This window comes from Esox lucius, chromosome 2 (assembly GCF_011004845.1).
Source record: "Esox lucius isolate fEsoLuc1 chromosome 2, fEsoLuc1.pri, whole genome shotgun sequence".
Lineage (NCBI taxonomy): Eukaryota > Metazoa > Chordata > Actinopteri > Esociformes > Esocidae > Esox > Esox lucius.
In genome coordinates, this window is record NC_047570.1 from 421,687 (window position 1) to 434,330 (window position 12,644).

The 12,644-nt window shown below is 42.5% G+C and overlaps 1 protein-coding gene across 6 annotated transcripts in view; it reads right to left on the reverse strand.

Moving 5' to 3' along the window:
* The window catches only part of LOC105031116 (protein kinase C-binding protein NELL1), a 781,285-nt gene that overhangs the window by 24,225 nt on the left and 744,416 nt on the right, over window positions 1-12,644 (reverse strand). For all 6 annotated transcript variants that reach the window (XR_003782803.2, XR_004576720.1, XM_029124715.2 and 3 more), the window contains one exon: window positions 11,177-11,353. Coding sequence is in view for 4 of the 6 variants with exons in the window: in XM_029124715.2 (XP_028980548.1) it covers window positions 11,177-11,353 (177 nt within the window). In the remaining 2 variants the exon portion in view is untranslated. The remainder of the gene's footprint in view (window positions 1-11,176; window positions 11,354-12,644) is intronic.

The following is a 12,644-nucleotide window of genomic DNA, read 5'->3' on the forward strand; positions in this document are numbered from 1 at the left end:
CTGCCGGAGGTGGGAGTTAAAGATCTCTCTGACAGGAGACTCGGCCAGACGTTCCCAGCAGACCCTTACAGTACGCTTGGGCCTGCCGAGTCTGTCCAGCTTCCTCCCCCGCCATCGGATCCAACTCACCACCAGGTGGTGATCAGTTGACAGCTCCGCCCCTCTCTTCACCCGAGTGTCCAAGACATACGGCCGCAGGTCAGATGAGACGACAACAAAGTCGATCATCGACCTGCGGCCTAGGGTGTCCTGGTGCCACGTGCACTGATGGACACCCTTATGCTTGAACACGGTGTTCGTTATGGACAAACTGTGACTAGCACAGAAGTCCAATAATTGAACACCACTCGGGTTCAGATCCGGGGGGCCGTTCCTCCCAATCACGCCCCTCCAGGTGTCACTGTCGTTGCCCACGTGGGCGTTGAAGTCCCCCAGTAGAACAATAGAGTCCCCAGTCGGAGCACTTTCCAGCACCCCTCCCAGAGACTCCAAGAAGGTCGGGTACTCTGCACTGCCGTTCGGCCCGTAGGCACAAACAACAGTGAGAGACCTATCCCCGACCCGTAGGCGCAGGGAAACGACCCTCTCGTTCACCGGGGTAAACTCCAACACATGGCGGCAGAGCTGGGGAGCTATGAGCAAACCCACACCAGCCCGCCGCCTCTCACCATGGGCAACTCCAGAGTGGTGAAGAGTCCATCCTCTCTCAAGGAGTGTGGTTCCAGAGCCCAAGCCGTGTGTAGAGGTGATCCCGATTACCTCTAATCGGAACCTCTCAACCTCACGCACCAACTCAGGCTCCTTCCCCGCCAGCGAGGTGACATTCCACGTCCCTAGAGCCAGTTTCCGTGTCCAGAGATCGGGTTGTCTAGGCCCCTGCCTTCGACTGCCGCCCGATCCTCTTCGCACCGGCCCCTTATGGTCCCTCCTGTGGGTGGTGAGCCCACGGGAGGGCGGCCCCACGTCGCCCGTTCGGGCTGAGCCCGGCCGGGCCCCATGGGGGAAGGCCCGGCCACCAGGCGCTCGCATACGAGCCCCAACCCCGGGCCTGGCTCCAGGGTGGGGCCCCGGCTGCGCCATACCGGGCGACGTCACGGTACTCAAAATGTTTTTCTTCATTAAGGGGGTTTTGAACCGCTCTTAGTCTGACCCGTCGCCTAAGACCTGTTTGCCTTGGGAGACCCTACCAGGGGCATATAGCCCCAGACAACATAGCTCCTAGGGTCACTCGGGTACTCAAACCCCTCCACCACGTTAAGGTGGCAGTTCTTGGAGGAGTGTACACTTTCTTTTCATCAGTGTGCTTAACTGTTATTCTATTAATAATAGCTTGGAAATACTATTTCATACCTCTGATACTTGATATTGCACATTGCGCATTTTTCATTCCATCACAGTGCTTAACTGTTATTCTATTGTTAAATATAGCTTGTAAATCCTTGTGCCACAGGTCAGCATTGCAGTTATAATGGTCTGTTCTACTACTGTTTTTACCTCCGTATTTTTATATAAATAGATATGTCAAGTTTTGTTTATCACAGATACAAGAGACACAGATTTTATTGCAGCACGGTGTAAATCTTGTGCTCCAGGTCAGGAATGCCATTATAATGGTCTATTCTACTTTAGAGCTTTACTCTAAATTATTACCACTTTTCCTATTGTTAGAAATGGCTAGAAAATGTGATGTTATACCTCGATTTATTTGGTATCCTGCACATTCTTTGGTACCAAATATCCTCATTACTTGTTATGTTTACTGGTAATTATTTTCATCCCAGAGCTGACCTCTTTATTTTATTAACAATTATTGTGTTTGTGTTATAATTTGCTTTTATGGCTGTTTTTTTTTTAACCAAAATTTAATTGGAAACCTGCATGTTCTGTAGTGTGAATTTATATGTATATTTTTTCTGCCTGTTATTTATTTCAGTGATCTGACACATCTTGTTTGAATGACAGTTACTGTACTTTGAAATGTGGGATTAAAACACCAAATGGAAATTTGTCTGGTTTGATCAATCATTATTCTCGATAAACTGCATGCTACAAATATTAAATATATATATAAAAGCGGCAGATCGCTCGAAAATAGCGTTTGCCGCAGAAGGTCAGCCTTCTGTATAACGGTGGTTGGCCCACGGGCCGGCCGCAGAACACAGGCGGTAGGAAGGCGGCTGCTGCTTTTAAAAAGCGGCTGCCGCCGGCGGTGAGCCGGCAAACGTGTTTGCGATTAAGACATTCTTATGCTTCTACTGTTTTGGAGGACCGCCTCCGGTCTGCCGACTCATTGCTATCTGGGAGTATTTATAAAAGAAAAGTTTAGTTGAAACCTTCATTACAAATTGAGTTGCGTTGCTGTGCATCAATACGTTAGTCAGACTGAAACTTAAACAGGGTACGATAATTATGACTACTGAACTTATTACACAATTCACGTAACACATCAATTAATAATAATGGCATCTGAAAAATTACCTATGCCTGAAACCCAATGGTGCGATCAAACTCTTGCTACCAATGGTAATGTATTGGGTTACACTGACAAGGACTCCATAGTCTTGAGTAGGTCAATTGGTTGAGCACTGTGCCAACAACGCAAATGTTGTGGTTGGGATTCACTTGTGGAAACAGGAGGAGGAGAATTACTAAAATGTAGACAGTTTCAAATTACGTTACTTGTGAATGTCCTTTCAGAACCACAATGCCAAAAGGGTACCATGGTTTTGCAAGATCACTTGGGGTTGTAATAGGATTGCTTAGTATATTTCAGGTGTTCAAATGCAATTTTATTATACAGTTTGCTTGTTCACCCAACATTTCATCCAAAAGAAAATTAGTGAGAAAAAGTTCTGGGCAAACACAAACAACAAGAATACAGTATTAAATGCTGTTTCACATATCCAATACTTGGATATGTGAAAGATTCCTGTAAATACCTATTCAAGGCAATTAACGTGAAGCTAATTTGTAATTTACAAAGGCAGACACCATTTCTGTTTGAATACTGAGAAAGATTCAGACTTAGAATATGTTGTTGACCTTACCATTACAGAACAATTGATTCTTGTGAACTGCTAATTAAGCCTTTTAATAGTTGAGTAAGTTGTATTTTTCCTGGGCTACACAACTGTTATGTACTGCTGGGGATACTGCAGGACTGGAGATGAAATACATGCTATAGATTAGGTACATTATGCACAGTAGATGTTTAACCAATGAATAATATGACCTCACACATATCTTTTGTTGTGTTGTAGTAAGAAATCCTGAAGATGTATTACACAGTTACAAAAAACTTCTGAAAGACTTCAAGAATACAAGGAGCATAAAAGCACAAGTTGGACAACCTCCATTGCCCTTACTGCCATTCGAGCAAAGGTATGCACAGTTAAGTGGAAAACCATGCAAACAATCTAACTTGAATTTGGTATTTGTTTTTGTCTCCCCAAGTGTGCAAATGCACTGCTCAAACAATATACGGGAACACTTAATTATCACATTATAACACCATGTCAATTAAACTTCAGGGATATCTGTTCAGTTAGGAAGCATAAGCAATTGTGAAACAATGTCACATGTTTTGGTGGAAATGAAAGTGACAACAGGTGCACTGGTGAGGCAACAGCAAGACAACCCCCAAAAAGGAAATGGTTTTGCAGGTGGCGGCCACAGACAATTCCTCTCTCATTATCCTTCCTGACTGATTCTTCTCTAGTTTTGCTAGTGTCCTTGATACTAATAGTTGTATGAGGCAGTACCTGCAACCCATTCAAGTTGCACAGGCAGTCCAGCTCCGCCAGGATGGCACATCTACACTCACCTAAAGGATTATTAGGAACACCATACTAATACTGTGTTTGACCCCCTTTCGAATTCAGAACTGCCGTAATTATACGTGGCATTGATTCAACAAGGTGCTGAAAGCATTCTTTAGAAATGTTGGCCCATATTGATAGGATAGCATCTTGCAGTTGATGAAGATTTGTGGGATGCACATCCAGGGCACGAAGCTCCCGTTCCACCAAATCCCAAAGATGCTCTATTGGGTTGAGATCTGGTGACTGTGGGGGCCATTTCAGTACAGTGATCTCATCATAGGCGCATAAATCGTTATGTTTTCCTCCGTGGGTGCTCATAGGCGCACGCCATTTATATATATATATATATATATATATACACACACACCTATATATACACCTATATATACACACCTATATATACCTATATATACATATATAAACGCACTACGCACACCTATTAATTTACTTATTAATAAAGCCGTAAAGTAAATCTTTCAAAATTTACCACTTATCACAAATACAGGATTGGAGATGAAAAGTTTATCTGACACGTAGGCCTAACCGCGATCAGTTCGTGGGAAATTAATGTTTTGCGCTATTATCTAAATATCAATTAAAAAAAACTACACATAGTTTCTGGGAGTTTCTCCCTAATTTCTGCTACAAGTTTTTGATAGTGGCATTTTTTCATCTGAGAAACGCTGTGATTGGTGGATAGGGAGCACCCGGAGCAGGCGACTGGTTATGTCGCTGTCACTAATATCGACATAACCAATCACAGTGTGACAGACGCTTTACATATCACCAACGGCAAGTTTAATTTTAAATGAATGTAGCCTACTGGTGGTCTGGCACACGTGGGTGCTCGTGCTCGGTATTTTCGTGGGTGCTCGCTATTTTCCGTGGGTGCTCGCTATTTTCCGTGGGTGCTCGGGCCCCGGAGCACCCACGGTATCGGCGCCTATGGATCTCATTGTCATGTTCAAGAAACCAATTTTAAATGATTTGAGCTTTGTGACATGGTGCATTATCCTGCTGGAAGTAGCCATCAGAGGATGGATACATGGTGGTCATAAAGGGATGGACATGGTCAGAAACAATGCTCAGGTAGGCCGTGGCATTTAAACGATGCCCAATTGGCACTAAGGGGCCTAAAGTGTGCCAAGAAAACATCCCCCACATCATTACACCACCACCACCAGCCTGCACAGTGGTAACAAGGCATGATGGATCCATGTTCTCATTCTGTTTACGCCAAATTCTGACTCTACCATCTGAATGTCTCAACAGATATTGAGTCTCATCAGACCAGGCAACATTCTCCCAGTCTTCAACTGTCCAATTTTGGTGAGCTGGTGCAAATTGTAGCCTCTTTTTCCTATTTGTAGTGGAGATGAGTGGTACCTGGTGGGGTCTTCTGATGTTGTAGCACATCCGCCTCAAGGTTGTGCATGTTGTGGCTTCACAAATGCTTTGCTGCATACCTCGGTTGTAACGAGTGGTTATTTCAGTCAAAGTTGCTCTTCTATCAGCTTGAATCAGTCGGCCCATTCTCCTCTGACCTCTAGCATCAACAAGGCATTTTCGCCCACAGGACTGCCGCATACTGTAAGTTTTTCCCTTTTCACACCATTCTTTGTAAACCCTAGAAATGGTTGTGTGTGAAAATCCCAGTAACTGAGCAGATTGTGAAATACTCAGACCGGCCTGTCTGGCACCAACACCCATGCCACGCACAAAATTGCTTAAATCACCTTTCTTTCCCATTCTGACATTCAGTTTGGAGTTCAGGAGATTGTCTTGACCAGGACCACACCCATAAATGCATTGAAGCAACTGCCATGTGATTGGTTGATTAGATAATTGCATTAATGAGAAATTTAACAGTTGTTCTTAATAATCCTTTAGGTGAGTGTATACGTGCCTTAGCAAGAGGGTTTGCTGTGTCTCCCAGTACAGTCTCAAGAGCATGGAGGAGATACCAGGCCGTTAAACGAGTAGAGCTGGAGAGGACCGTAGAAGGGCAACATCCTAGCAGCAGGACTGGTATCTGCTCCTTTGTGCGAATAGGTATAGGAAGAGCACTGCCACTGCCATACAAAATGACCGCCAGCAGGCTGATACTGTGCATGTTTCTGACCAAACTGACAGAAACGGACTCCATGAGGGTGGCATGAGGGCACGATGTCCTCAAGTGGGACCTGTGCTCACAGCCCAGCACCGTGCAGCTCGATTGGCATTCATCAGAGAACACCAGAATTGGTAACTCGTCATTGGTGACCTGTTCTCTGCACAGATGAGAGCAGGTTCACACTGAGCACATGTGACAGACATGAAAGAGTCTGGAGACGGCGTGTTGAATGTTATGCAACCTGCAACATCATCCAGCATGACTGGTTTGGTGGGTCAGTGATGGTGGCGAGGCACATGTTCTTGGAGGGTCGCACAGACCTCCACGTGCTAGCCAATGGTACCCTGACTGAAATCCTCAGACCCATCGTCAAACCTCACACTGGTCCAATGGGCCTTGGGTTCCTCCTGGTGCAGGACAATACCCAGCCCCATGTGACCAGAGTATGTAGGCAATTCCTCAATGAAGAAGGCATTGATGCCATTGACTGGCCCTGATGTTCCCCAGACCTGTATCCAATTGTGAAACTTTGAGATGTTTTATATCTGTGCATTTGACACCACCAAGTAGCACCACAGACTATCCAGGAGCTCACTGAAGCCCTGATCCAGGTCTGGGAGGAGATCCCCAGGACACCTTCCGCTGTCTCATCAGGAGCATGCCTAGGCGTTGTCAGGAGAGCATACAGGCACGTGGGGGCCATACATACTCAAGTCACATTCTAAGTTGCAGTGATGAAATTTTTTAAGATATTTTTTCTTCTGCGATATAATGAACTTTTCAGGACAAGGAAAGTACTAAGCTTATCTGTAAGACCAGCACAACATGAGACATTTACAGATTTTTTTGACATTTATTCAACAAGATGTAAAAAGTGTTGAATACATTATATGTACATTATATGTGCTTATACTGGTGTATACAAATTTTTATGCTCACAGTTGTTTTTGTTACTGAATATGCTATTGTCAGTGACAAGTCCAGTAATTGTGTACTAACCTACACTTTTTACTGAAATTCTCTATACAGGGCGAGATCTCTTCCAAGAGGGAAGACTTTGGGAATCCCCTTCTTTACCAAGCTGGATAGAGGCTGTGTGGTTACACAGAATTTCAAATGGCATACATGGACAGCACAACGGTCCTGCAAAACAACCTTTTGGAAATACAAATTAATTTACATACGCTTGTGACACGCATCGTTACCAAGAGCTCCGTCTATTTTGGTCCTTTCACTCTGCAAAATGTTGTCATTTCATTATACCTGCTAAATCTTAGCGAAGTAGTTATTGCAGCTTGCTTTGGATGTAAATCCAGCAAATATGTGGAAAGAATGAAGGTTAACTAATGTTTTTCTCTTTCTTTCCTTATAACTGCCAGAGCCTAACACCATTTGGCGTCATTAGCATACGAATGAGTTTTTGTGTATAATTATTTAGCCTAATAGATTTGTAGAATATTCTTCTTCAGTAAAATAAGCAGAGAGAATTAAAAGAGTGTGAGATCTCCCGTTTTTCCCAGATTCCAGTTATTCACAAACTCACCCCGGACTCATTCATTGTCTTGTCCCCAATCATCACACACACCAGGGTCCCAATCATTCCATTATTATGTGTTTAAATGTTTCTCCTCTGTTCCCCTCACTTGTCGATTATTGTTCCCTGTCTCTGTATGTACACTCAGTGGTGAGTGTTTCGTATTTTACTTTCAAAATAAAGGTCTGTGGTGTGTTTACAATTTGTATTGTGTAGGCTACATGTTCAAAGGCAAAACTATGTGAGGGAAATTATAAATGAAACAAAAGGTCAATGTCAATAATACTTTACATAAGTTGAAGAATCTTATCAGGTGGATTACACTGAGAAATGGTTAGATCTTAAATTAACGTGTAGAACATTATCTAATAAAAAAAAAAATTGTTGTTAATTTGCCTGTGCTCATTAGCTTAGGTGAGGGATTGTTTAATACATCCTACAACATTATATTTTCCATCCCCCCCACTGTAATGTGCAAGGGATACTTTTTGAGGAAAAGCTCTTCAGTATTGCAGTGAATGTATTGTACGAAATACCCAAGAGAGTTTGTTATATTACAAATATAATGTGAAATCATGGGGCACTGTGCTACATCCAGCAAAACAAAATTTTCTAGATCTGCTTTAACCCCCAATGCAACACATTCTACTGTACATGGAATTCATATTGCCTCATTAGTTAGTATCTAGTGGCTTTTATTAGGAGTCTGGTAGGTGATTCATAAACAGTTATAGATAATGGTTAATTGAGAGTGAGCATCACAAAGAAATTGATATCAGTGGAAAGAACTCTCACTGAACCTCACTAAAAAACTTTTGCTTATCTTACAACAAGCAATACCTGAATTTATTAATATACTGTGCACTAAACTTCCATTTAGTTATATTTACCATACAATTCGGCTCTGAGGGGGGTAAATGGGTTTATTACATTCGGACATTTTTTTCACTTCCTAGTTATATTGTATGGGGCTTAAGGTGTTGTACCGCTCTAATAGTGTCAGACCTTTGAAATAGCCATATTTATGTGATGCAGATTCAGTTTCAGCTATTACACAATATATTTTGTTTTTTTTCACTCCGTGATATTACATTTGGTACACATGATCAGGTTTGTGATTTTACTTTGTGTGAATTATGTTTCAAGTTGGCCATACTATAGGAAAGGAAAAACCATAGATGCCGTGTTGCTTGCAACAATGGATATAAGTAAAAAATATTGCATTCTGGATAGTAGTAGCTTCAATGCTGAAACCCGCTAAATGCTGCTTATAGCTTTAATTCTTATTGGAATTGCATTTTGAATGCAACCAGCATTCAGAATCACTGTCAGTGTGGATTTTTTTTTATGGTAAGACTAATTCAATCATCTTAACTGGTACAAACATTTCAGAAACCGGTGCAATAAATCTTGCTACTAACGGATTGATTTTTTCACAAATTGGAACGGATACAATTTATCAAGCAATGTATTTTCTATACATATGGTTCCCTTTTACCAAATAATCCTTCTTACTTTTTCCAAAGAATCATAAAAGAACAATATCTTTCAACAGAAGTTTAAGTTTCTAGGTAGTGCCTTGCCTTAAAAAAAATCATTGTCTTCCAGAAAGGTTCTCAGATCAAAACTGATATTGTAGAATCCCATCATAAAATAAGAAGTATTTTTCAAATGTTTTTTCTACAAATGTATTGACACCTGTGTCCAAGGCCTTTCATTTATGATGTCAGTTACAATATCTCACAAAAGTGAGTACACCCCTCACAGTTTAGCAAATATTTGATTTTATCTTTTCATGTGACAACACTGAAGAAATGACCATTTACTAAAATGTAAAGTAGTGAGTGTACAACTTGTACAATTTGTGTAAATTTGTTGTCCCCTCAAAATAACGTAACACACAGCCATTAATGTCCAAACCCCTGGCAATAAAGTGAGTTCACCCCTAAGTGAACAATTCCTAATTGGACCCAAAGTGTCAATATTTTGTGTTGCCACCATTATTTTCCAGCACTGCCTTAAAACCCTCTTGGGCATGGCTTTCACCAAAGCTTCACTGGTTGCCACTGGAGTCCTCTTCCACTCCTCTATGACGACATCACGGAGCTGGTGGATGTTTGAGACCTTGCGCTCCTCCACCTTCCATTTGAGGATGCCCCACAGATGCTCAATAGGGTTTAGGTCTGAAACATTGCTTGGCCAATCCATCACCTTTACCCTCCGCATCTTTAGCAAGGCAGTGATCGTCTTGGAGGTGTGTTTGGGGTCATTATCATGTTGGAATACTGCCCTGCGGCCCAGTCTCCGAAAGGAGGGGATCTTGCTCTGCCTCAGTATGTCACAGTACATGTTGGCATTCATGGTTCCCTCAATGAACTGTAGCTCCCCAGTGCCGGCAGCACTCATGCAGACCATGACACTCCCACCACCCTGCTTGACTGTAGGCAAGACACACTTGTCTTTGTACTCCTCACTTGGTTGCTGCCACACATGCTTGACACCATCTGAACCAAATTAATGAATCTTGGTCTCATCAGACCACGGGACATGGGTCCAGTAATCCATGTCCTTAGTTGTCTTCAGCAAACTTCATCTTTAGAAGAGGCTTCCTTCTGGGACGACAGCAATGCAGACCAATTTGATGCAGTGTGCGATATATGGTCTGAGCACTGACAGGCTGACCCCCACCCCTTCAACCTTGGCAGTAATGCTGGTAGCACTCATACGTCTACTTCCCAAAGTCAACCTCTGGATATGACGCTGAGCATGTGCACTCAACTTCTTATGTCGACCATGGCGAGGCCTGTTCTGAGTGGAACCTGTCCTGTTAAACCACTGTATGGTCTTGGCCACCGTGCTGCAGCTCAGTTTCAGGGTCTTGGCAATCTTCTTATAACCTAGGCCATCTTTAAGTAGAGCAATAATTATTTTTTTCAGATCTTCAGCGAGTTCTTTGCCATGAGGTGCCATGTTGAACTTCTAGTGACCAGTATGAGGGAGTGTGAGAGTGATAACACCAAATTTAACACAACTGCTCCCCATTCACACCTGAGACCTTGTAACACTAATGAGTCACATGACACAGAGGAGGGAAAATGGCTAATGGGCCCAATTTAGACATTTTCACTTAGGGGTGTACTCACTTTTGTTGCCAGCGGGTTAGACATTAATGGCTATGTCTTGTGTTATTTTGAGGGGACAGCAAATGTACTCTGTTATACAAGCTGTACACCAACTACTTTACATTGTAGCAAAGTGTCATTTCTTCAGTGTTGTCACATGAAAGATATAATCAAATATTTGCAAAAATGTGAGGGGTGTACTCACTTTTGTGAGATACTGTACCTGAATGCTCGCTGGGCCATTTAGAGCTCTTGTTGATGCCATGCTGGCCCTGTTTTTTTGTTTTTGTTTCCACTGCTTGACTAATTGCGCAGCTGTCAGAGCATACTAATGATCAAGTCCATCAGAGAAAGGTGATGCATCTTGCATATTCACACAAACACACGCCACTCATGCAGGTGCACAGACATACACAAACATGTCCGATTTGCATTAATAATTACCTGGGTGCTTCTCATAAAAGAAATGCAATTATGATCAGAGAAGAAACACCATATTCTCTCATGCTGAAAGTGAGAAACAGTGTGTGTGTATTGTAAGCATTTATATGTGCCTGCAAGCATCTGTGTGTGTGTGTATACGCACCAGGCAGTGGCACTGCTGGCAGCTGTATATCCAAGAGTTTCCGCTGCGGTACAGTGTGTGTCCACTCTGATGCAGACACTGGCTGGACTGCCTGGAGTCACACTCGGGACAGCAGAACAGGTCTACGTCATGGCCTGCACAGTCACACTCTCTCCTCTTGCAGAAGATGCGGCCATCCTGAGCACAAGGTAAATACATAGCTAAACAACGGAATGTCTAGGCACTTGAAGGTATGGTCACCTGTACCTCACCTGGTAAGAGCATAGCAACAGGATTGACTGTTTGATTCCCACTGGGAGCCAGTGTGACAAAGTGCATGTATGCATGCACTAACAAGTCACTCTGGATAAAAGCACCTTGTGAAAATACCATCTTTCTCCTACATTCCTCCTTCAGAAAGGCCACAGTTTGTTAAATGAACAGTACAGTACAGTACATATATGGATGCAAATGCAGATAAGCATACATTTTTTAAGACATGCGTTTAGAAAAGAGCATGGCAGAATAAACCTCTGAGGGGGTAAATGGGTTATGGTTTGGTATATGGTAAATGTATGGTCCATGCCATTAGTGTATCTCTTTATTCAGAGGACCCAGTCTCAAAAGCAGTGAAAATGTTAATGTCCATTTTACTGCCAAAACTGAGCCCTTGCTAGCTTGGCAATGGGCTACATATTAGAGGTATAAAAAACCTTCATAAAAAGGCAGTTGCAGAACGTATAGTGGGGCTGTAACGCCGTGCAATAGCACTTCCCATACATGAATTATAACAACACTTTGGATATCAAGCAGTTAACAGCAAGTGCTACAAATGTCAAGTTTGTCATGTACATTTTTTGCATTGCAAACAACCTCAAATTCAATACAGGTTAATACATTGATTTAACCTCCTTAATTCAATTCAAATCTTAATCTGAGTTTTTACCGGTTGGGTTTCGACTGTGTTTCTAGGTTTTTATGCTCATGCCAGCTAATCTGCTAAATGTTTACCCATTTCCCATTAATATTGATAACAAGGAGGTAGAAATATATGCTATGGCAGGTCTACGAAATTGTGGCTAGCCTCCTGAAGTGTCCGTCCAGGGGCAGACTGGGACAAAAATTCAGCCCTGGCACTGTAGCCACACCAGCCCACATTACCACACCTGCACATCCCCACCCATTGACACACACATTTGCTACTTACGTTTGTGTACATATGGTAGAGCTACTAAAAGAATATATAAGCAGTACAGTATATCACAGTTATTTAAACGTTTCATCTGTAAGTGACTTGCAGATGATGCTCGCTACATTTTAAAGAGCACATCTTTATAACAAATGCACACTATGTAAAATAAACAATGGCTATGTATCTGAGTCTGTTGTACCACTGTTGTGTGCAGTCTGTCTATACATTTTGTCTGCTGTCACTGTCCTTACTGTTATTCTACAGTATGTTGTTCTTTGTTGTCACTGCCCGTTTGTT